The sequence below is a fragment of the Pogoniulus pusillus genome, chromosome 6 (assembly GCF_015220805.1).
Source record: "Pogoniulus pusillus isolate bPogPus1 chromosome 6, bPogPus1.pri, whole genome shotgun sequence".
NCBI classification, from domain to species: domain Eukaryota; kingdom Metazoa; phylum Chordata; class Aves; order Piciformes; family Lybiidae; genus Pogoniulus; species Pogoniulus pusillus.
In genome coordinates, this window is record NC_087269.1 from 17,349,163 (window position 1) to 17,374,202 (window position 25,040).

General features: G+C 41.4%; 1 protein-coding gene across 2 annotated transcripts in view; it reads left to right on the forward strand.

The window, feature by feature from the left end:
* Window positions 1–6,211: 6,211 nt before the first annotated feature.
* The window catches only part of EXOC6 (exocyst complex component 6), a 94,343-nt gene continuing 75,514 nt past the window's right edge, over window positions 6,212–25,040 (forward strand). For both annotated transcript variants that reach the window (XM_064144695.1, XM_064144696.1), the window contains exon 1: window positions 6,212–6,335. In XM_064144695.1, coding sequence (XP_064000765.1) covers window positions 6,253–6,335 — 83 coding nt within the window. In that variant the 5' untranslated portion in view covers window positions 6,212–6,252. The remainder of the gene's footprint in view (window positions 6,336–25,040) is intronic.

Consider the following 25,040-nt stretch of genomic DNA (forward strand, 5'->3'; position numbering starts at 1 on the left):
AAGAGGCCTAGAAAGATACCAGAAGTCCCTGTTTATAGAGAAAGATTGCTGTCTTTGATGTTTGCAGACAGCTCAATCTTATAGTCTCCAAGCATTCCATTCAGCCCAGCCTACGTTGTATATGTCTTATTACTGCATCAATTACACTGAATTATCTGTCCCTGCATAGCTGCTCTTGCTACTTTTGCTTAGGCAAAACTGCCTGATTTCTGGTGGCATAGCCTTGAGCATTGTATTTATCTGGGCTTCCCATTCCAAACTTTTAATAATGTATTTGAGAAAAATGGTTTTCTCCTGGTCATATGGGCCAGGCTGAGCTAGATGCAGCTGTACTGTTGATGGTAAGATATTGGTGAGTGCATGCTGGTGATTACAAGTATTTGGGGGTGCAGAGAAAGCAAGAAACAAGACAAACTTCCTTTCTTCCTCCCAGTAAGTCCCTTATAGCAGTACTCATCAAGAAGCTTGGGTGGCTATTGAGGTTACAGATGACATAAAACTTAATAGAGCATAACTGTATCAAGGCAAAACATGTCAGTGGTAATTTTGGCAGCCACTTATTTGCCTGTCATTCCCAAGAACCGTTTCACAGGGCTTTTGATTCATTTGAGTGGCAGACAGAACCGGGTCTAGCTACCAGAAAAGAAGATGGCACAAGTGGAACAGGTTCTAGGGAGAACGAGCTTGTTTGCAAGTGTCCAGTTTGGGGATGAGCCCAGGAATGGAGGCAGCACCAGAGCAGGAGATGCCAGAGAAATGACTAATGCCATTGTTGTCCCTGTGAAGGGATGTAAAGAGGAGAAATCTGAGCAATGACCGATGAAGTAATTTGTTATGGATGGCATTGCATGTGAAAATTATCTTTAGTAATCCCATTTGAGGGTGGACATTTCTCCCCTTCCCTTTTTTCCATGAATCATGCAAAATGGATTCCAATCCAACTGGAAAAGAAAATTTAACAAACTTCTGATGACTCGCTGCTGCTAATCTCTCATCGGTAATTTGAAAGAAAAAGTAATCTATGCTGGGATTATATAGCCAGTAGGGATGACTATACTAGAGCACATGCTTCTCTTTTTTAATTGTCATGTGCATAAAATATATTTTTCAAGCATTAATGGAGGCAGGCTAAATTACCAGTTCCCTCTAGTATCCCACTGAGGTTGGGGAAGAGTGGGAGTTGGGGAAGGAAAGGGAGAAAGGACGTGGTGAAAGTGGTTTTGCTCTAGATAAGGCTGTGCATCCTGCTTCACAATCCTGTTGTTGACAGAGCACTGAAGTGGGCTACCCACAGAGGTTGTGGAGTTTCCTTTTTGGAAGATTTTCAAAACCCACCTGGATGTGTTCATTTGCAACGTGATCTAGGTGTACCTGTGAAGGGGGTTTGAACTAGATGGTCTCTTCCCACCCATACCATTCTGTGATTCTATGGCACAGTATGGAATGTATCCTTTTGTCTTTTTGCAGTAAGCTTTTATTTCTGTAGATAAGGCAGTTCCCTAAAGCCTTTTGAGAGTGGCCTTGAACTCATCTGGAAAAAGGAAAAGCTCACATATGACTGAAAGATGTGCACTTTGGGCATATCTAATCAGCACTGGGATTATGGAAGAGCTAGTGAGGAGCAGAAGACAGAAATTTGAGAGAATGATTTACCATTGGAATGGGCTGCCCAGGGAGGTGGTGGAGGCACCATCCCTGGAGGTGTTCAAGAAAAGACTGGATGAGGCACTTCGTGCCATGGTCTAGTTGACTGTACAGGGCTGGGTGATAGGTTGGACTGGATGATCTTGGAGGTCTATTCCAACCTGGTTATTCTATGAATTCTGGGATTCTATGAAACAGAGAGGAGTGTAGGTTGGGCAGATAACACAGGGAAGAAGCAGGATCACCTACAGGAGAAATGGCTTTTGGCAGGTATGAGCAGATTCCTGCTCACGGATTGGGGATCAGCTAGGTCCACTGCTATATGTTAGATCCTTCTCTATGTGTCATGGCCTTACACAGATTTAGAGTCTAAACCACACTGGGGAGCCAACCAACAGGGCATTATGCAATTTGTCTTCAGTTAGGCAACTTTAGAGCTACCTCTACACAGAACCAAGGCACCTCAAGACACACTTCCACAACTGAACAGACTGTAGCACTTGCCTGTTTATTTGGTCATTCATTTTTTTGTTTGCTTCTTTTTACATTGTTTTGTTACTAAATACATTTCCTTCCAGGTAGCAGTGATACCTACAACATTTACACAATAAATCCACAGTATGGTTTATTTTGTTATATTTATTCCTAAAACAAGCTTCTGAATGAGTTTTTGGGAAAGAAGGAAGAAATTGTACCAAAATCTTTGTTAATACTGAACTCAACATTGCATAAAAACATTCACAAAAACACTCTGTATACATGCTTCCATCACTGCAACCTATTTTTCTTGCAAGATACAGCATGTGACATCTGCCCAAGGCATCTCCGATTTACCTGTCCTATCTGTACTCTGCCACAGTGGTGGCAGATGAACTTTGTTCTATCATGTGAATAAGCTTCAGCTTATTCAGTATAAAAATTTTTGCAGTTTACTTAGACTCACCTTATAACTGACGAATTACCACCGAATCTGGTGCTTGTTAAGGTTACTAGTTACGACATTCTTTTGCCTGTGTTTGTGTGACATCCAGTGGCTGGATGGGTCAATCACAGGCTCTCATTTCTTGTGAAAGATGTAAAAATGGCTCACAACTCATTTAGAACAGGAAAGCAGAAAATGTTTTGAAAATTAAAGGTAACAGAGCAATTGCTTCATTTTGGTTTAAAAATAAACAGGTCACTAGAGCAGCTTGTTCAAGGGAACACATTACAGATTTGTATGTAATTCACTGTAGTCTTCAGAGCTCTTTCCCATTGCCATTGATAAGAACTCCTCAGTGCTCCTGCTAGGCATGGAGAAGTGAATAAACAATATATCACCCTGGTCAGAAACGAGTGATTCCTGGTTTCCTGCATTTAACTGTTGACTGTACCATGAATGTGTCAAGACTCATCATTTTCATCAGGAGCAGTACTGAAATGAGACAATTTTTTAATTAAAACCTTTGAAATATCCAAATAAAAAATGGACTGCCACTTATTATTGAATTTGGTTTAAAAAAAAAAATTGTTTAAATTGAAAGATTTAGAACTCCACTTTCATATTTGAAGTAACTGCCTGAAATTAAAGTAAATACTGGCAGTTGTACAAAGTATTTTCTCATCATCAGCATAATGACTTTGACAGCAGCACCACTCTCAATATTAGCAGTTTTCCCATTTTCTTTTCATTCCACACAGGTTAGTAATTAGAAAGTTTTGTTTATTGTGCACTCCTATCAAAGCTACAGTTATCCCAGAGCATTTTTTTGCACTCTGTTTTGCACTACTAATGCTGAAAAAAGACAAGAACATGAAAGTTTCTGTGCTTTTCCAGTTTCTTTTACAAGGCTCAGAAACCTTCTTTATAAATCCAGCTAACCTATTGTGTCTGGAGGCTTTTTATACAGCAAAATTAAGAACAAACTTTTTAAAAAAAATTATTGTTATTTTTAATCTCATAAGGCTTAATAGAGAAATTGAGCATTGATGTCTAGTGCTGGAAATTAGTTTAAAATTGTGTTTTCAAACTGACTAAGTTTCCAGCTTAATATTTATTACTGGTGGACTGCTACAAAGATGCAAAAATACTAACTTTTACAGTAAATTTCCTTTTAGGATAAATAAATTTGACTCACACGCAAAGACTGTGCAGGCCTGGATACTGCATGCAAGGCAAATGTTACCAGCAGAGACAGGAAAACAGCAGCTGTGCACCATTCTTGGACACAAAGTCCTCAGGAGTCACGAGGTTAGCTCAGGATCTGTTTTTTTCATGCCTGGTTTCGCTGACTACATAGTCACTTAGTCAATGATAATAATCAGAATAGAAGTCCTCTCCTATTTTAGACTAGTTTTATGCTAATCTATGGCAAGGAAAAGCAAATCAAATCTGTCAGAATTGTACCTAGAAGAAAAAAAAGATCAGATATATGAAAATGCCCTTGCTGAGATCCAGTCCTTTGAGCTGCCTCTTGGAACCACCGTAAGGTATGCATCTTTTAGATAATACTTTATTGTTCATGATGGAGTTGTTCCATTCTGTAACTGTTCTTTCAGTCAGCCAAATATATTAGAAACCTTTCTTGACTTTGAAATCTACAGGAAAGTTGAATTTAATTTCTATGTGATTGCCCCTAAATGAGAAAATATGAGCCAAGGTCACGTACTCAGTTCCTTCTTTTCAGCAGGACAAAGCTATTACTCAAGGCTGGCTGCAGATTTTCTGTGAAGAAATTACTCTTAAATGTGAAAAGAGGGGGAAATTTGCTCTTTTGTGTAGAAGTGAGGTTAGTTTGTTGTTAACAGCTAATTTTTTTCAGGAATTAACTTATTTTTAAAACATGTGCCATCTTTTTTAATCTCTAAACACACAACTCCATGAGATTTTGTTGTTAATATTCCTAGATATCTGAAGAATTTCAATATTTTTTAGATTTACTGCTTATGGAAACTGCTTAATGGTAAGAGTACAATAAAAAAAACTCCTTTGCTTATTCATCTCTACAAAGAAGTAACATGTAAAACATTATGATGTTCTATGTCTAAGCACACTGTCAGTATCTGCAGAAGAGTTTTAAAAATAGCCTGCTAGTACTGTAGGTGTCAGATTGCAGTGACTACCAGGCTAAAGAAAGAAAATTTAATTTACACTGAAAAATCTCTGGCCCTCAGTAACCTGATGATGGGGGAGGGAGGAATGCGGGAAGATTGTAACTGCATTTAAGTGATTTCTTGAAGGAAATACTACTGCAGTGGTAGCCTGTAAAATCTATTTTCTTTCCACAGTATGCACTTTGTAGGTACTTGTCTACATTTGGAATAGTTCTTCTTGATTTAGTAAGTGTCATTGATAAATTAATTTGAATCAACACTGAATATGGTAAACTCACAACCATAGACAAGATGTTCAGAGTTTGGTGCCATTTATTAACTAGTATCCAGGTGTAAGTGCACCTGGGCAGAAAAAATGATGAATTTGATTACAGTAACTAGAGGGGTACCAAACAGTTGTAGCTAGCTGGTGTTTCGACACTGATGCACTCACAGTTTTTCCTCCCTCACTGGAAAAGTGAAGTTTTACACTTAAGGCCTATGTCTTTACTTTGGGTTTCCACTTGCACACAAAGTAAGTGTGCCTTGAGCATGCAAAACCCAAGGCGTAGTTAATCTTTGGCCATAAACCACAAAGTGCATTATTTAAACAGAAAACGGGCTATTCCTCCTTCACTGAAAAATGAACTTTGCTGTAGACGTTCTCCAGGGCCACAGTTAAAAAACAGGCCAGATTGTAGGGAGACTAGTTTCTAGCAAGTCAGTGCACAGAAAGTGCAATTCTTGTCGTTCTATTTTTACCCCAGCCCCCAAATTTCTACCACTTAAAGAAAGGAAGGAAACAGATGGGCGACTGAACGTGAACGCAGAACACCCTGCAGAGCCTCCGCCTTAGGGGTAGGTGCCACTGGCTCGGCCGCTGCCGCCGCACCGCTGTCGCCTCCCTGCTGGGACTATCCGCATGTCCAGGAGTGGACCAGTTAAAAAGAAAAAACAAACAAACCCCAAAACAAAGAAATGCCCCTATGAAATACTGGCGAAAAAAACAACCCAAACCCAAAACAACACGCCGGCAAGCAAAACAGAGCTAGTCCCGAGGAAAAGGCCGGGTTTGACCCGGTAACCCCAAGGCGTCCCTGTAGTGCGGTGCAACGGGACAGCTGGTCCGCCCGTCCGCAGCGCAGTTGAGAGAGGGGTCGGGTTGTTGGCATCCCTCTTCTTTAACAGGGCGCTGAGCGGGGCCGAGCGGGTGGCAGCAGGCAGGGACGGCTGCCCGCGGTCTACGCTGGGCACTAGCGCTCAAGGTACGGAGGGGCTTTTGCTGGTCGCTTTCGGCGCAGCACTTAATCCTGACAAGGGGCACGAGGGGTGCCCTGTCCGGGGCGACCTGCTCCTCCTTGCCCGCCCCTTTACCTCCCTCCTCACCCTCGCCTGGGCCACTTGCCTCTCTTCGTGCCGGGAAAACCTCCTCGGCGGCTCCCACTTCCCCGAACCCAGCTTCACGGCCGCCTCCGCCCTCGGTCCCTCCCCGGCACCTCCCGCAGAGGCACGGCTGCCGGGTCCCTCCCATCCAAGATGGCGGAGAGTCTCCCCGAGCATGATCGGATACTGCAGGAGATTGAAAGCACCGACACAGCCTGCGTGGGACCCACCTTGAGGTGAGGGGCCGCGACGCGGGCGGCGGACGAGGGTTCCCTGCCCGGCCCTGCCCGCCCGGCCGGCCGCCCGAGGAACCGTGGCCCGGCTTGGTGCGGCCCGGCCGCGCTTTCTGACAGCTGCTCCCCAGAGACACCGTGGGGCTGCCCGAAGCGCCTCCGGTGGGAGCAGCCGCTGCGGGCTGGTGGGGGGCACGCAAGCCCCGTGGGAGACTGTCGCAGGCCATACCTGCGGCCTCTTGACTCGAGCTTTACGGGGACGGCATGTCCCGACCCCCTTTGAGGTGGCGGAAGGAGGAGGGGGCCGCCGCGGTGCAGGCAGGGAGAGTGGAGCCGGCGCGGCTGTCACTCGCGGGTCGGCGGCGCTGGCAGGGAAGGAAGGCTGAACGGAGGCTACGGCTGTGCCCCAGCCCCGGGCTGGCTTCCCTCTGTCATTGTCTACCGGGGAAGCGGGGCGCTGCCCGGCTTCCGGAGTGGGTGGGCGCCCTAACCTAGTGCTGGTCTCTCCGTCGCCCCGAGCTGGGAGGGTGCCTGGACATGAGGCTTCTCTCGGTACCCCCGGGTCTATGCTGAGAACTGGACCGAAACTCTGTTCTGTGAGTAGGTGTTTGCATCAGTAATTACAGGGCTTCCCTATATGCAACCTTTCCTAATGCAGTCGGAAATGTGCCCCGGTGAGGTTCCTTCTGGAAATGTGACAGTGTTCAGAGCGTTTCTGAAATGCCACGACTTCGGTGATTTTTTTTCTCCTTTTCCATTCAGTTTTGCATACTGCCAAATGACGTCTCCTGCATGTTGCAGAGAGGATTTTCTTAAGCTTTCCTTTTAGAGAGGAGCACGTCAGTGCCGTTCAGTTTGAGCTGGGGAGAGAAGAGCAGGCCCTGAACAGAGTGAATCAGGATATGGAGAAGGTGCATGGGGAAAGGGGATATTCATTCTGGAGCCGGACTGATGCTTTCCTGATCGGAGGTGTCTGAAAGAAGTGAAAAAGCATGAACACTAGCCAAACTGGGGAGAGAGGCCTGTGAATTTGTGTGTTATCTGTTTGGGAAGATACAGAGAGTTGGTTTGCAGGGGACTGGAATAGGCAGTTTGTGTGGCAGGAGGCTGTGGGGTGCTGCTGGCTTTCCCTGGAGAGGAGGGTAGGGCTAGAAAGAGGGAAACACGGAGCACAGGAATGGGGAATCTGATACTGAGAACTAATGGAAGAGAAATGTATGTTGCATGGGAAGTGGATCATTTCCCATGCAGTGACTTTGTAGTTGGCTGTGTATGCCTGCGGTGGGTCCTTCAGTGCTGAGGGAGATGGCAGTCTGGCCATTTGTGCAAGGCTGGGGTTAAGCAGTCCTAAAAGCGCGCAGATGGGAAGTGTGCTGGGGTGGCCTAAACATTACCCAGCCTGTATTCAGCCTGGTAGTGGAGGCTAGCTTGGAGCAAACTGCTCTAATCTTCCCTTGCTATTCTTAAAACAGAGACAGTACTTGGAATATAATGTGGAGGTGACAAAGCTGAGCATCTCAAGAAGCTTTACCTGTGAGCGTTTGTAGCTTCAGCTGAGAAGTTGGCTGAGATGCTTTCAGACTTGAGTTGTCCCTGGGGGCTATTTCAGCTAGCAAACCAAGACAGATAGCAGTTGTCTGCAAAAACCTCACTAAAATGAAAAACTTAGAAACAAAATGTTCTCCTTCTCTGGAGACTTTCAAGGCCCATCTGTGTTCCTCTGACCTGAGCTAGATTGTATGGTCCTGCTCTGGCAGAGGGGTTGGACTCAATGATCTCTTTGGGTCTCTTCCAACCCCTGACACCCTGTGATCCTATGAAAATGTTAAATATAATTATAGTTTCACAGTGTATAGTGTACAGAGCTTATAACAGAGGAACCTCTGTAAAGGGCATACAGGAATCAAGCTGCACAGTGGAAGAAGGCATGTCTGAGAACTGCAAATGTGGATGGAGGAGGTATATAAAAGGTGGAAGGGACAATATGAATCTCTTATCCATATTAAACATATAAAATGCTATTTCTTTGCATATTACTGTCCTTTCTTTTTCTGATTGTAGCTTATTTATCTTATTTGTCTTGTTATTTTACTGACTTTTTGGAAGGAATGTTCTGAATTGCTGACTTCTGGACTTTTAGAAAAGAAGTGTGTACTGGTCTGATTTAACCTCCAGTGTTTACTGACAAATCAAACCAAAACCCATCAAACCAAAAAACAAATGAAAAAAAAGCTGAAGGATAGTTCCACCTGGCTGAATGTTTTGGGAGAAGTCCAGCCAGCATCACAGAAATATGCTATTTCTTTGTAAGAACAGCAATGTTTAAAATGAAAACTATAGCTATCTGTTTAGCTATGTCTGTGAAGTGCTGTGTGAAGCCAAAGTCTAAAATCTCATATTCACTCTCAAGATCTGCTTCAATGAACAAAGTGTGAAGGTAAAATGGAGTGCTGTTTTCTGCACAAGATTTAGGTTTTGCTTGCTAGACAATACAAATCAAAGAAATGAGTTGCATAGTGCCATATGCAGTTGCAAAAGGACAGAACATAAAATAATCCATTGATTTCTAGTGGTGGAAGCCATTGATGCCAGCTGCCACATGTGGTCCCTGGAATTCCACTAATTTTGTTATGTGAAGTGGAATATGTTTTTAATCTATGGTCTGTAGCATGGGGAGAACGTTTATAGCATTGTGACACGAAATAAAGTACCAATGTACCTACTTAAATATCAGAAGCAAAAAATAGTTAATACTGAATGCTGAAGATTGCAGGATATGCAAGATCTGATTTATCCTTCATTGCTCATACCCAGATCTCAGAATCTTCCTAGTGCATCCATGCTTCACAGAGGAAGTGTATTATCTTTTTTTGGTGAGCTGTACACAGATTCCATGGAAACACATTTCTGTTCTTGTTTTTTCTTCACTATTTTGTTTGCTAGTTTGGCATAGTTGTCTCTGCCAGGGTGATGTTTCCTACCCTGCTAGAAAAGTGGCAGTACTTGTGCTTGTGATATAAAAAACAATAGCATATGCTGATATATAATTTTATTTGGTGTAATTTACAGGTAAGAAACAATATGCAGACTGAACCTGCAGGTGATTTCTAGTGCTGGAAATAGGAATGTGAAATGCAGGTCCTTTATAGGAGAATTATTTAGTGCACAGGAAGTAAATTAGCTCCTAATGATTGCTCTGCATCTCAAGAAATATAAACTGAAGAGACTATTTTTTACTAAATTAATTGTTATTGTATTTGGTTAGATTGATTTTCTTTTTAGATTTCAAGTGGAGAGTTTAAATTGGTGGTATCTAACTTGCATCTCTAAATTTAGTGGCATACTGAATTATAAATGAGACTTAAATCAGCTATATAACAAACTTTTCATTAAATAGTCAGACTGTGTATGTAGCAGGCCAGGGTTAATTAAATGAATATTTTTTCAGCAGTCTCTATGAAACTTTTTTCAACATCCCCTGGCTCTAATGGCTAACTAAATGAGATTAATGACAACACCTATTAAAAGCTCATCACTCTCACCTTTTTATATAACGTGTTAGTATGTTGTAATTCACGTCATGTACTGCTGGGCTTTGCAAAACCAGGGAGGATTGTCAGCATATTTCTACTCTTTGTAAAGGAAAAGGAGAAAGACAAAATGAAAGAAAGGCAACTCCCATCTCTTTCTCTGTCTAAAACAACCAAACAATCAAAAAAAAACAATCCAACCAAACCACTTTACACACAAAAAAAAATTCAGGTTCTCACTGAACTCCATATAAATACCTATTAACAGAATTTTAACTCTTGGATATGCCAGATTGATTAACAAGATTGATTATATTAAAGTGAAAATGGTTAGCCTTACCTGCTGATTGGTTAGTTTTATGTGTGTTGAAATAGGTCAAAGTAGAGCTCAGTGGAGTACAAGATGTTTTTCTGCCAGTGCCCTGATACACTCTACTTAGGAGTCATTGAGCTTGTGGTAATTTGTAGTATTTCAAAGCCCTTAAAAAATAAAAATGGAATTAACTCTTTAACTTGGCAATGTATCACGTAAGCATATGGTAGACATTTTCTGAACACTTCATTTTTATAACCTTCACATCACTGAGTCTGCATGCATAGCCTGTCAGAGGAGTACCTCCATGCTCACAGTCATTTGACTAAACAACTGATAGAAATGTAAAAGATAATTTAAAAAATATGAGAGAATCAATGATAGGAATTTGTAGCTAAGGTGAATTTGATAAGAAGGTACTCTTTCTGTGGATGTATCTGTAAGTGGGATATACACTGTGATTTTGACCCACAATTGCAGCTCAGTAAGTGCTTCCTGAAAGTCAGCAACTTCTCTGTTCCTCTGCTCTTGAAATCCACCATAATCAGGTTATTGTCTGATAGATGTTAGAGCGTCTTCTACATTGCTCAAAATTGTGCTGGCCATGAAAATTATTAGAGGTTCTCCTATGTAGATATCTCATTAGCATGTAGTCTATGTCTACAGTGACCAACATGAGCTATTAGGTTGATGTGTTTCTGTTTGATGCTGCAGTATGCCAGGGTGACTTTTCACTGGCCTAGAATTACTTTATGGCGGTAAAAGCAGCACTGAGCTGCCTATCTGCAAAGCAAAATCGCTTCTGCATGGTGCTGCTTTTTGTCATCTAGGTTGAACAGAATTTGGAGACAGGATATTGCTTAATTGTGAGCTTCATAAATGAGTATAAAGTGTTAGAAGCAGCTGGTAGCTGTTCATCTTTAACTTCTGTCCTTGTGGTGCAGAAAGGCTAAAAGTAAAAGGCACATTTCAGTTAGGTATCATTAGAGGGAAAAAATGAGGAAACAAAGGTTAGCAGTAGTGGTTGAAGCAAGGCTGTTTTGTCCTTTCCCGATCAAGGTTTCTAAGAAAATTCAGAGGTGGAAATGTGGAGTGAATGTCTGATTCTTCCACTTTTATTGACTGGTGCTTTGCCCAGACTGGGAACCATAATTTGCATTTTGCAGATATTCCTGTATCTATTGAGGAGGCCTGTCCAAAGCCAAGTGAACAATGTGCCTTAAATCTCTTTGGAGTATGACAGGGTGCTCTTAAGCCTCAGTCTAACTTGTTTTACTGCAAGTATATGCTTTTATTACTATCAGTCATAATCTAGTTACATGATTCTGTGTCTTTAGCAGAATAGTTAGTAAGCAGTAGCATAGGTAGTGTGAATGACTTCTCTAGATGTGGGAAAATAGTGCAGCATATAGCACAGACTGGGAAATATGTTTTCTGAGCACTTGCCCATGGGCTGTTAGGATTTGTGATGTGGTTCTCCAATGACAAAATGTGGTTACTCTATTTTTTTCCCCTGTGGTCTTACTTGTCATGTATGATTATCTAAAAGCATTTTAATGTGCTTTCCATGCTTTTGGTTTTGGATTATGAGCCAGCAGTTCACATTTTTGTCTATAGCTTACTCTTGTTTTAAATATAGAGAAAACGTAAAAGGGCTCAGAGATCATCAACCAGCGCTTTGAGTCAGAATTGAAATGATTTGAACATGTATTTCAGTCTTAAGCAAGGTGATAATATTTTACAGGTTTGTAAGGTATTTTTTGAAAATCAGCACTCTGTCTCTTCATTTTCAAGCTCTGCTCAGTTTTCAGTCGTGTTTTTCATTCCTGGTTCCAGTTCAAACTGAAATTACAAGGCAGCCTAAAGGAACTAGAAACTCCTGGTTACGAAGCAGCCCAAAGGAGCTGGAAATTCCACGTGATCTTTTTTGTATCAGGTCACACAGTGTACTTTGATGTGTGTTTATGTAGGTAGTTTAATGGACTAGCTAATTTCTATTTTGCAACTGAGTTGCTAAGGAGTAAGAGTGACTTACTGGCTGAAACAGTGTATCCTGAAAAACTGGTGGCTGGCTTGTACAGTCAGCTGCCTGTTTTGTTACTTGCTGTGGGATTTGATGGCATTCTGTTTAAAAGTTTGTTGCTCTGAAAGGCAACAATCAGATAAAGCAACTATGTGAGCAGGTGTATCACTATCTATATTGCTACGAAGAAGCAGTATTTTTGTAATAACTAGTCCGTTACATGGCAGTAAAACCAGCAGTTTTTTACAACAGAAGAGTGTGTGCTGCAGAATGATTGATCTGGCATATATATATATTCAGAGGCAGAGCTTCAGTTCTCATTTTTCTGTAGGTTAGCTTGATATTTTAGTCAGATTTGCCACTGGTGCCAAAAATATTCTAATAGGTGAGTGCTTCCATCACTGCAAGTTTCAGTATAATACTTTATCTGCCTTTTTTAAATAAAGCCTGAAACTGTGGGTACTCATGTGTTCAGTGCATTTTCACAGAACCACAGAATTAACTAGGTTGAAAAAGACCTCTAAGATAATAGAGTCCAACCTGTCATCTAATCCTTCTAATTAATTAAACCATGGCACTGAGTGCCTCATCCAGCCTGCTCTTAAACACCTCCAGGAATGGTGATTCCATCACCCCCCCAGGCAGCCCGTTCCAATGGGCAATCACTCTTTCCATAAAGAACTTTTTCCTGACATCCAGTCTAAACCTGCCCTGGTGCAGTTTGCGACTGTGTCTTCTTGTTTTTGTCCCTGGTTGCCTGGGAGAAGAGACCAACCCCTGCTTATCTACAACCTCCCTTCAGGTAGTTCGAGAGAGCAATAAAGTCTCCCCTGAGCCTCCTCTTCTCCCAGCCGGACAATCCCTGTTCCCTCAGCTGCTCCTTGTAGGGCTGTGCTCCAGCCCCCTCAGCAGCCTTGTTGCCCTTCTCTGGACACATTCAAGTACCTCAGCATCTTTCTTAAATTGAGGGGCCCAGAACTGGACACAGTACTCAAGGTGTGACCTAACCAATGCTGATTACAGAGGCAGAATGACTTCCCTGGCTCTGCTGATCACACTGTTCTTCATACAGGCCAGAATGCAGTTGGCCTTCTTGGCCACCTGGGCACACTGCTGGCTCATGTTCAGTTGGCTGTCGACCAGTACCCCTAGGTCCCTCTCTGCCTGGCTGCTCTCCAGCCACTCTGTCACCAGCCTGTACTGCTGCATGGGTTTTTTCTACAATGCAAAAAATCTTTAGGTTCAATGCTGATTAAATTTGTCATGAGGCATGTGTCTGCAAGTCAGGTTATCTTGATCTTTTTAAGTGTTCATGCATCAGCTTCTGACTCAGTTTTTGCAGTGCTTTCTAAATGAGAAACTGCCAAGTGAAGCTTTAACCTAACTAGTAACTTATGTGAGTAATAATTCTGAAATGACTCTGCCCAGTTTCACAAGTATTACTAAAGCACTTGAAACTATTCCTGTGTTTAGGAAGCATGTTTCAAAATACATTAAAGCTTTTAAAATGAAGTGATCATCTGCTGAGAGATTCAGAAAAATGTACTTGATAGGTAACTTATGAAATGTGTATAATTGTCTCACAATTTAGCTATCTAAATTTAGCTGTGTCTTCTGGTGAATGGCTTATTCACCATCAGATCAGTCAAATTCAGGAAAGCCAGTGGTTACTCATGTTGTTTCTTCATTGGCTCATTCCTCAACCGGATTTTATTTAGTGTCTGTTGACCCAGCTTTTATGCCTGTCATATGCATAGGAAAGCCATAATTTTGCATCCTTCACAAATACCAGTCACATGGATATCTACTTGCAGGGGTTTTTTTGGAAGCCTGTAGCATACACTACAGCTTTCTGTGTACGTTGAACCTTTGCTCTGAGACTTTATAACTTCCTTGATACAGATGTCTTCCTGAGAAACCTTAGCATAGTTCAATTAAATATAAGCCTGTTTTTGACCTGTAGGTGTTAGAGCGTTTACACAATATGGCTGAAGTTAACTCAGATACAGTTAAACAAGTTTTGTCATGTTGCATTTGATGGATTATGCTACTAAAATGAGCTCATAAAAATCCACGAGGATTGATATTTCTTAAATAATGTTTCTAAGATAATGCCAACTATGGTTCCTAAATAGGAAACTATTTCTATGAGTTGTAGTAAAATATTAAGTGTGCTACCTAATTCAAAAACATTCAACCTAGCTTTGCGTTGACATCGAGTAAATATATTAGACTTTATCTTCCTCAAGGGCTTGCAATAGCTAGTTATAAAAATCTCACTGTTGTTAGTATTTCTGGCTCTTATGTGGTGGTGGTTGAAATGCCCAAACCTCATCACTGTCACCACAGGTCTTTGTATAACAATGACATCATGTTGAATTTGTTCACCTTAAAGTATACTCAACAATGCATTGCTTTCTCATCTTGTCCACGACTTCTAAGAAGTTATTTGTGTCCCTGACAAACTTTGTCATAGGTAGGAAGAAGTTAACAATCCCTCCTGGAGCCTGGATGAAGCCCGCCCTCTACCTCTACCAATGATGTCAAACTAGCAGGGAACTTAATCACTGAGGGAGGCGTTAAGGAAAAGAAGCCGGTTTTAGAGTACATCAACCTTGATGGAAAGATGTAGGGTTTGACAAAGAGGACCTAGAAGATACCTTGGAATGGTTCTGTACTAAGGAGAGTGCTGGGACTGGTGTGGGTTTTTTTGGTTGTTTGTGGGTTTTTGTTTGTGGTTTTTTTTTCAATACAGCATGAGAAAGGTGTTCAGCTGTAGTACAGTGAAAGTTACTTGCTTGCAAAATTGCAGGGAGTGTAACTTGCAATTCTCCCATGAAACAGAGTCATAAAAACCTAATAATGCATGTACTGTGGTATGTGTACCTAGGGGGATACTTCTGAACCATTCCAACTCTCCATTCCCCTCTCCTTTCTGTTACAGGTACTTAGGTGTTTCTGTTGGTAGTAGCTCTCACTGGGACTTTCAGGTTTTGTTCTTACTTCTTATGCTTAGAGTGACTTTGAAGGATATCTACCCCAATGAATTTGACAGGGCAACGTTTCCTTCTGTGTTTTGTTTTTAGTCAATTTCAACATGAAAGTAATATAATTGACATGCTTTTATGTTGGACATTTTTTCTGTTTGTTTAATAAACTTAAAAAACCATAACCAGATAGCCAATGTATGCTACCTCCTCTTTGAAATGTGTAGTGTGCTGAACTGTCACCTTTCCCTAAGACAGGAACAGCTTTTTTGTCACTTAGTCTGCTTATCAAGCAGGTACAGGGCTGGAGTGTTTTCCCTGCATTGTTTCCTAGCGCTGTGAGTCAGTTTTAGCTGGGCTTTTGAACTAAAACTAGACTTTTTTTTTTTTTTTCATTCTTAATCACCTTTCATTTTACCCAGTGATCCTGAGGAGAAGATGGTGGAAAGGGTCTATAGTACAGGATGTTGATTTGCATGAGAGAAATACGTGATGATTTTCTATATACATGCTGTGTGAACTCATAGAGGTAACAAAAATTAGTAATATAGAATTAATGGGAAATGTATGCTTTGGCATATTTACAGAGGAATATGATACATCAAAGAATTATCTGCTTTGATCTGTATTGAGTAGAATACATTCTTAATCCAGTTGGGTTTGAAACATTGTAATTATTGTAGATTTTATTTAATCTGGCACATCTTGATTTCTACAATCATGCATTTACAGTGGTGTACTGTTGATACTCAAAGCTTATTGAAATAAGTAACTTAGGCAGTTGTGACAACTATTTCCTGGGCTACATGAAAAGAAGTTTAAGGGAGGTGATTCTGCCCCTCCACTTCACCCTGATGAGACCTCACCTGATCTTCTGTGTCCAGCTCAGGAGTCTTCAGCACAAGAATGACATGGACCTGTTGGTATAAGTCCAGAAAAGGGCCACAAAAATTATCAGAGAGCTGGAACACCTCTGCTATGAGGACAGGCTAAGAGAGTTGGGTTTTTCAGCCTGGAGGAGGAAAGATTTTGGGGAGACCTTGTTGTGGCCTTTCATTACTTGAGGTGGATTTATAAGAAAGATGGCTATTCTCTTTTTAGCAGGACCTGTTGTGACAAGACAAGGGATAATGTTTTTGAACTAAAAGAGAGTGGATTTAGACTAGTGGCTATCAACAGGTCCAAGTGGAGGCCAGTGACAAATGGAGTCCCTCAGGGATCAGTCCTGGGACCAGTCTTGTTCAACGTCTTTGTTGGTGACATGGACAGTGGCACTGAGTGCACCCTCAGCAAGTTTGCTGATGACACCAAGCTGTGTGGTGCAGCAGACACGCTGGAGGGAAGGGATGCCATCCAAAGGGACCTGGACAGGCTGGAGAGATGGGCACAAGCCAACCTTATGAGGTTCAACAAGACCAAGTGCAATGTCCTGCATCTGGGTCGAGGCAATCCCAAGCACAAATACAGGCTGGTCAGCAAGTAGCTGGAGAGCAGCCCTGAGGAGAGGGACTTGGAGGTGCTGGGCGACAAGATGCTCAACATGAGCCAGCAGTGTGCACTTGCAGCCCAGAGAGCCAACCAGAGCCTGGGCTGCATCAGAAATGTGTTCAGCAGGTCGAGGGAGATGATTCTCCCCCTCTACTCTGCTCTGGTGAAACCCCACCTGGAGTACTGCATCCAGTTCTGGAGCCCCCATTACAAGGAGGATGGGGATGTGCTGGAGTGTGTCCAGAGAAGGGCCACTGGGATGCTCAGAGGGCTGGAGCAGCTCTGCTATGAGGACAGACTGAAAGAGTTTGGGCTGTTCAGTCTGGAGAAGAGGAGGCTCCGAGGTGACCTTCTTGTGGCCTTTCAGTATCTGAAGGGGGCCTACAAAAAAGATGGGGAGGGACTTTTTAGGATATCAGGGAGTGCCAGGACTGGGAGGAATGGAGCAAAGCTGGAGATGGGGAGATTCAGACTGGACATAAGGAGGAAGTTTGTCACCATGAGAGTGGTGAGAGCCTGGAGTGGGTTGCCCATGGAGGTGTTGAGGCCCCATCCCTGGAGGTGTTTAAGGCCAGGCTGGACGAGGCTTTGGCCAGCCTGATCTAGGGTAGGGTGTCCCTGCCCATGGCAGGGGGATTGGAACTAGATGATCCTTGTGGTCCCTTCCAACCATGACTACTTCTATGATTCTATGTAAGGAAGAATTTTTTTATAGTGAGCATGGTGAAACACTGGCACAAGTTGCCCAGGGAGGTGTTAGATGCCCCATCCCTGCAAACTTTCAAAGTGAAGTTGGGCGGAACTCTGAGCAGCCTGGCACAGTTAAAGATATTCCTGCTCATTGCAGGAGGGTTGGACTCGATGACCTTTAAAGGTCCTTTCCAACCCAAAACATTTTATGGTTCTATGATTTCATGTCTCATGAAGGCCCTACTGAAACAATTGGTATGTATTTATCCCTAAGTTTATGTGTAAAGTGCTCCAGATAAGAGACAAAGTAGCTGTAGGTTGTAATAGATGGCTAATTATTTCTGGGACAAGTAATAGAAATCTAATAAAATCTTTAAAAATAATTTAGAAACTCAGAATTTCCTTTACAGAATAATCCATCGCTCCTACATTAGAACAATTTATGTTACAGTCTGTGGAAATAGCAAAGGAACACGTGAATATTGCTATAAGGACTTCAGATTCTTTTTTTATTTGTTGTGAAATAACCTAGGTTCCAACTATGTCCACTGTGTCTGTTATGGTATATGAAGCAGATGGCTAGACTTGGCATTTTGTTAAGGAGTGGTAGGTAGTACCCAAAGCTGGCATTTTCTTTGCTGTCTTTTTTATCTACTGTTACAACACAAGCCTAGGGGAAAAAAATAGTTGCACAGCCCTTGTTTTTCAGTTTCTTGCTTCATACATCAGTAAGTTGCACAAAGACTTAGCAGGAAGAGACATCTCCTTGGTCAGCAGTGTAAAAACAGGAAGGAGGAAGTCTATTGCAAATCTGGGTTTGCTGATTATCAGTTCATGTTTTGCTGCAGAGGATGTCCATTAACAGGCATCAGCGTGATCCATTGCTTATCCAGCAGGAACAATGACTGCTGTAGTGCTGCTACTACAGAATATGGACCCTGCTTATAGGAAGTAATGTTAACTAACAAACTGTTCTCAGCCCTTTCCTGCTCATAGAAACAGGATACTATTAGTGAGAACAATTGACAGAAATTGCACATCCAGGAAAACCAGGCAAGCAAAGCAGAACAACTAAACTAAGATTATTTCTTTTCTTTTCTAATTTTTTTTTTTCTGATTAGGCTGTAGCTTGAATTCTGTGTTGTTCTGGCATGTAATGTGATCTTTATTTAAATAGAGTGGTGAGACGTAATTATGAACAAGGATAACAGAACTGGACCTTAGATAGGGCCTGGCATAAAAAGGCTGCTTTGGTTTTAAGAAATGTGCTTATTACCATAACTCAAGTTGAATCACAGGAAACACCTGGACATTATTTTATAAAGCTGTTTAGGGTGTATGCAGCAACCTATATGAAATTACTCTCAGAAAAATCCTGATGGAGTTTGCAGTTTGTATAAACAAAAAATATCTTTGTGTGTTGTAGGACAAAGGTAGTTTCTGTGGTGTTTCCCATGAAACTGCTCCTTACATGGAGGCTGTGATACAGGATCATGGTTAGGAATGCCATGGTTATAGTTACAGTAACAGATCTGTTTTAGAGGCAGAATCTTCATTTGCATGGTCAGTGTTTTGTGTTTGCATCAGTTCCACTGAGCTCATCATGCAAATTTGAGTTGTAAATATTATTTTAGCTTATAATCTCTTTTTAAAAATCAACTGAGAAATAAGAGAGAGGATCTGCATCCACTGGTTCACTTCTTGCAATGCACATCTGAGACTTAGCTGAGAGCATCTCTAGCCTCAGTACAAAATTGTCTTTAGTAGCAAAGTACAAATTTTGAACAACTACCTGAAGGGAGGTTGTAGTCAGGTGGGGTTTGGTCTCTTCTCCCAGGCAACTAGTGGCAGAACAAGAGGACACAGTCTCAAGCTGTGCCGGGGCAGGTTTAGGCTGGATGTTAGGAAGAAGTTCTTCACAGAAAGTAATTGGCATTGGTATGGGCTGCCCGGGGAGGTGGTGGAATTACCATCCCTAGAGGTGTTTAAAAGGAGACTGGATGAGGCACTTAGTGCAATGGTATTATGTGATAGGTTGAACTCGGTGATTTCGAAGGTCTTTTCCAACCTGGTTAATTCTGTGATTTTTCCACAAGCACAGTTTCTTTGTTTGAGAGCTGGTTTGTGTGGGCTTTTTTAAGCACTACTTGGAAAACTTGAATAACATTTGTATGTCAGAGTTTGTTTTTTTTCTTTGTGTCTCTTGATTTAACAGATCACAGTTAAGGATTTATTTTCTCATAACCCTAAGTCTGAAACTCTAGAGATGAATCTTTTTCCTGTTGCATCCCTTGCAGTTCAGAAATTGTATGGTCAGACTTACGTTTCATGTCAGACTTGTGCAGTTATTGTGCAGATCAGTGTAATTCCCATCACTGTCACAAGCAGTCATGGTAGTGCAACTGATTGGCACTTGGTAAGGGGTTATCAGTACTCTGAAAGGAATGTGTGTGTACAGTTTTTCATTGCTTCATGTCTTACATAACCAGGAAATGAAAGATTTTGTGGCAATGTAGGCAGAGGTGGAAAACTTTCAATTACTCCTAGAAATTGGACAGAACAGGAGGGGTTGGGAATGTGTGAAAATGGTGGAAGGTGGAAAGTCATTAATGAGGAGCTACTTTGTCCTATATAAAAAAAAATATTTTTTCTCTATTTTATGGCAAGATTTTTTGCTATTTTTAAAAATACATGATCTGTCTTTGCTGCTGTTAGAGCATGTTATTATAAACCTAGGAAAAGAATTGTTAACTCTGAAAACTTAACTACTTTCCAATTAAGAATCAAATAATTATCCATTTAAAGATACGAACATACACACACACACAAAGCAACCTTCAAAGCCTTCAAGAAATAATAGCTTTTTTCAAACCTAAAAGGGATTTGTTAATTTTTTGTTTGTTATCTAGTACACTGTTGTAGTAATGATCTTTAATTGACAGTTACTTATCACCAACCTGGAATTCATACTATCTTCTGGATCATTATTCTCTTATGAAAATACAGAGCTTTATTTTTAGTAAACTGTTCAAGTTTATTTTTGTCTGAGGCTGCAGTGCCAGGACAGTTCTGCTTACTACTAAAACCTTACAATTATTGCCAGAACTATAAGGAACAAAATTACTTTAGTTGTCATTCTGATTACTTTTGCAATTCACTTTTCTGTGCTTGTGCTAGTTTGAAGCTAGCTAGAATGTTTTGGTGAGAAGGACTAGATGATAGGCTGTGAAATGAAAACAAGAGTGATGTCTACTTCCCTTATAGGCTTGCTGAGATGTATAAAAATATAAGTCAAAACATAGATAAGACACTTGGCACTTAGGTCTTGCTTGGTCTGCTGGCCGAGTTACATCTTACTCTCTAACCTCACCCTCCATTTTGGACTAATCCACTTTGCTTCCTAATCCCCTGGCTGAACCTCCATTCTTCTTTGGGACTGGGGTAAGGTTGAGAGGGGTAGGGGGAAGGTGAAGGGGCAGCTGAGGGCCCCTCCTGGGGAGTCAGGTTTCTGGGAGGAGAGTTGTGTTTCTGTATGACATTTTATTTTGTATACTTCTGTATATAACTGTAAATATCTGCTTGTATATTGTGCCAGCTGTAAATAATAAGCTTCATTCATATTTCCAGAGCTGGCTGAATCTAGTCTGGGTGATTTCTAAAGTGTGGCAGGGCAAGGAACACCCAAACCATCACAGTGCTAAACTCCCACCAAGTGGATTATAGTGGAAGTTCTATTCAGGTTTCTGATTATTCTCACTTAATAGTGGGAGGGGGATACAGATGTGAAGACTGGGGGTGAGGAGGGAAGAAGCATATCTGAGCTATTTGCTTAGCTCTCAAAAAGTATTTTTAGTCTCCTCTACTTGTATAGTTACTAGTCTGTGTGCATTTCCTTTGCCTACCTTTCCAGTAGTCCAGTCAGTGTACTGCATTAATTTAGGAGTTTATTATTTCTTTTGATCTATAACTTTTTATTTCCTTTCTTCTTTGTGAAGTGCTCATCCTTTCTTAGGCTCTTTACAGTCAGGCATTTCATGTCATGCATCCTGGTTTCATGCACAGAAAACATTTCTATGAAAGGATAGCAGAAATGTATTTTTGAAGCTGCAATGTACAGTTGTGAAGAGTCATTTAGAGCAATAATGAGTATGTACAGAGCTGTCATTATAGAATGGAACAGATCACTTGAGGATGATTTTTTTTGGTGTGTTTGTTTTTACATAATTATTATTTTGTGGAGTTTCAGGTGCAGTTCATGACAGATAGGATTTTGTGACTCTTGAAGGAATTTTAGCTCTCTGGAGATGAGCCTTTTTGCTTCCTCATTGGCTGGTATTTTTGTGCATAGAATGGTGCCCTCTAGTGCTTCGATGCATTTTTGCATGTATACACAAATTGACAGTAAGACCCTATTAAATAGGTATTTTTATATTGTGTTTCAGTTTGGAGGAAAAATAAAAATCTTAGGGAGGCTTTTCATAGTATAAAATAGCCTAGTTTGGTTTTCTTTAACTGGAAAATGATTTCTTATCTGAAAAGTTCTCCTTCACTTTTCTTAAGATCTGAATTCACAGTATCACAGTATCAACAAGGTTGGAAGAGACTTCACAGATCATCAAGTCCAACCCTTTTCCACAATTCTCAAGGCTAGACCATGGCACCAAGTGCCACGTCCAATCCTGCCTTGAACAGCTCCAGGGATGGCGACTCCACCACCTCCCCGGGCAGCCCATTCCAGTGTCCAATGACTCTCTCAGTGAAGAACTTTCTCCTCACCTCAAGCCTAAATTTCCCCTGGCGCAGCCTGAGGCTGTGTCCTCTCATTCTGGCGCTGGCCACCTGAGAGAAGAGAGCAACCTCTTCCTGGCCACAACCACCCCTCAGGTAGTTGTAGACAGCAATAAGGTCACCCCTGAGCCTCCTCTTCTCCAGGCTAAACAATCCCAGCTCCCTCAGCCCCTCCTTGTAGGGCTTGTGCTCAAGGCCTCTCACCAGCCTTGTCACCCTTCTCTGGACATGCTCAAGCACCTCGATGTCCCTCCTAAACTGGGGGCCCCAGAACTGAGCACAGTACTCAAGGTGAGGTCTAACCAGTGCAGAGTACAGGAGCAGAATGACTTCCCTGCTTCTGCTGACCACACCATTCCTGATGCAGGCCAGGATGCCACTGGCTCTCTTGGCCACCTGGGCACACTGCTGGCTCATGTTCAAACCTGTTTATGATTGTTTCTCTCCCTTCTGCCTAGCTGGTAAGAAAACATCAAGGTAAAGATATCACTTTAGACACCCAGTGACTGAGACATCTTTCTACTTTAGTTTAAGCTGTTTCTAACTATGCCTAGTTCATTTTTTTCTTCTTTCAAGTACTTTCTGCACTATCTTGTGTTTACCAGGACTGGTATTAATATATGTTTAGTTGTTGGGATAAGTCAGGAAAACAAGGTATCTCTGTCTGTAGATGGAGTTCTGGGAAACACAGACAAAAAACTTGCTGCGCATTACCAAAAAAACCCTTTAGCTGTGCACAAGCTCTTCATGGCTCTCCTGTCTGCCCTGTCCATTAGGATTGAAAATAGTACCTGCTGTGTCAGTGATTTGCAGTACTAATGTCTGCCTCATCACTCAAATTGATGTTCTCTCATTCCAGATTGAAAACTAGGATGGTATATTGCGGGTTTGTTTGGTTTTTCTGTTGTGCCGAAATCAAGTACAAACATCTGTCTCCAACATCAGTGATTTTCTCCTCATTTTTCCCCCTCCAATTTGAGGACTTATACTGAGGAAAAGCTTGCTCTTCTGAGTTTCATGGTGTGATCAACCACGAGTTGTCCATAGGTTCCTGTAGTTGGATAGATTGCAGAATGAAAGCAGTTGCATTACAAACTGATTGTGCCTTTCAGTTTGGCTCACTTCAGGTTTGTGCTGTTTTTCAAACCACCAGCATCTACTTCAGGGACCCACAAAGCTGAAGAGGATCCATGGAGTTCTTAATTCAGGGGTGTAAAAATGTAAACAGAAATTGAAAAAATCTAAGTATTATGCATAAAATTTCTCTTGATGATCTAGATGTGTTTATCCCTTTTTATGACACTTCCAACTTCTGTTTGTGAAGCAGCTTGAAGTGAGTGGGAGGGTAGAGTCCTGAAGAGATGTATCTGGAAGGGTTACCATTTCTTCACTCTCTTACTAGCAGATACGTGTGTGTGTGTGTTGGTGTGGTATTTCCATGTGTGTGTTGTAAATTCTGCTAAGCATGGCTAGTGATATAAAATAATTAGCTATGGGATGCTTTCAGGATTCCATGTCTCTCTCAAGATGTTGCAGTGTGGTGACTTGTTTGCCTGATAGTTTAACTCTGAAAAGTGCAGAGTTGCCATCAGGTTTGCTTGCAGTGCCATGATCTGTTGAAGTGTACACCTTCAAATAACTACTAGGAGGTAACAATTTCTTTAAATAAAGAAATATAGGTAATTTTTGAAATCTGTATATGGAAAATAAGGTTTATTATCAGAAATAAATCATACTGTGCTATATGATGCTCCATCACAGGTAAATCAGGCATGCGTTGCCTCAGTTGTATTTGCACTTCTGAGAAAGAGCCTAATTTCTGCCATGGCCTGAGATAGCCTGTCTCTCCTGTGTATATTTAGACTTTCAAAAAAGACCAGTACTTCTGAAGCCTCTGAAATAGGGGTGTGTAGTGTCATCTCAGAATACACCATCCTAAGGAAACTCGTTTATTTATTTTTCTCTACTTCTCACCTAGATCAGACACTTGTGATACAAAGTGTGAATTTCTTTTAAATACTGCATTGATTTATGCCTTTGAAGGTTAAGCAGTTCTGTGTCAGGAGTTTTTTTCCACTGGAGCACTAATGAGGGTTTATTTGTTATTGTTCCCACAAGATGGAGCTGTCTACATATGTAATTAATATGGAATTTATACTACTGGCCAAAATATTGTTAGCTCACAAATCACTATTGTATTAGTGTTCCTGTGGAAAATGGTACAATGCAGAACATAAACTAGCTAAATTCTTGTGTGGTTAAGGCAGAGCATTGGGATGGTTACATAATATTAATTTCTTCCCCCTCGATTTTAAGCATATATTCCCTGTATGATTTAAACCTGAACATTGTTAAAATACCCCTATAAACTATAAATTAGTACTTCACTTATTATTAATTATAATTACATTGAAATATAAATAGCTTTAATGTTAAGGGAAAAAAACCTGATTTTAATAGCTGTATAACTATATACTTTATAACTGTGAATGCTGCAAGTTGTCATAGTGTTTCCAAGTACGCAGTGATAGATGTGTACTTGTAAGCTTTCTATCTTTGTGATAATGCTATTCCTTTCTCACTTCCCTTTGAGAACATTGGGAGGAGACCTGGAGAATCCTTCCACTCTTAATTAAAAGGCTCCAGGAGGCAGCAATAAATTAAACTTTTTTTTTGTGTTTCTGCTTTATCATCCAGTGCAGTATAGATGGTGATTCCAACTCATTCAGAGGAAGCTCATAGATGCCTGGTATCTGTGAAGGCACTAACTGATGCCTCTGGTCCTCCTAATCTTTTTGTTTCTTCTCCAGGAATGGTAGTCTGAAGACAAGTGACTGTCCTGTGCTCTCTCTGCAGGTTCCAATGTCTTTAACCCTTTTATTATAGAGA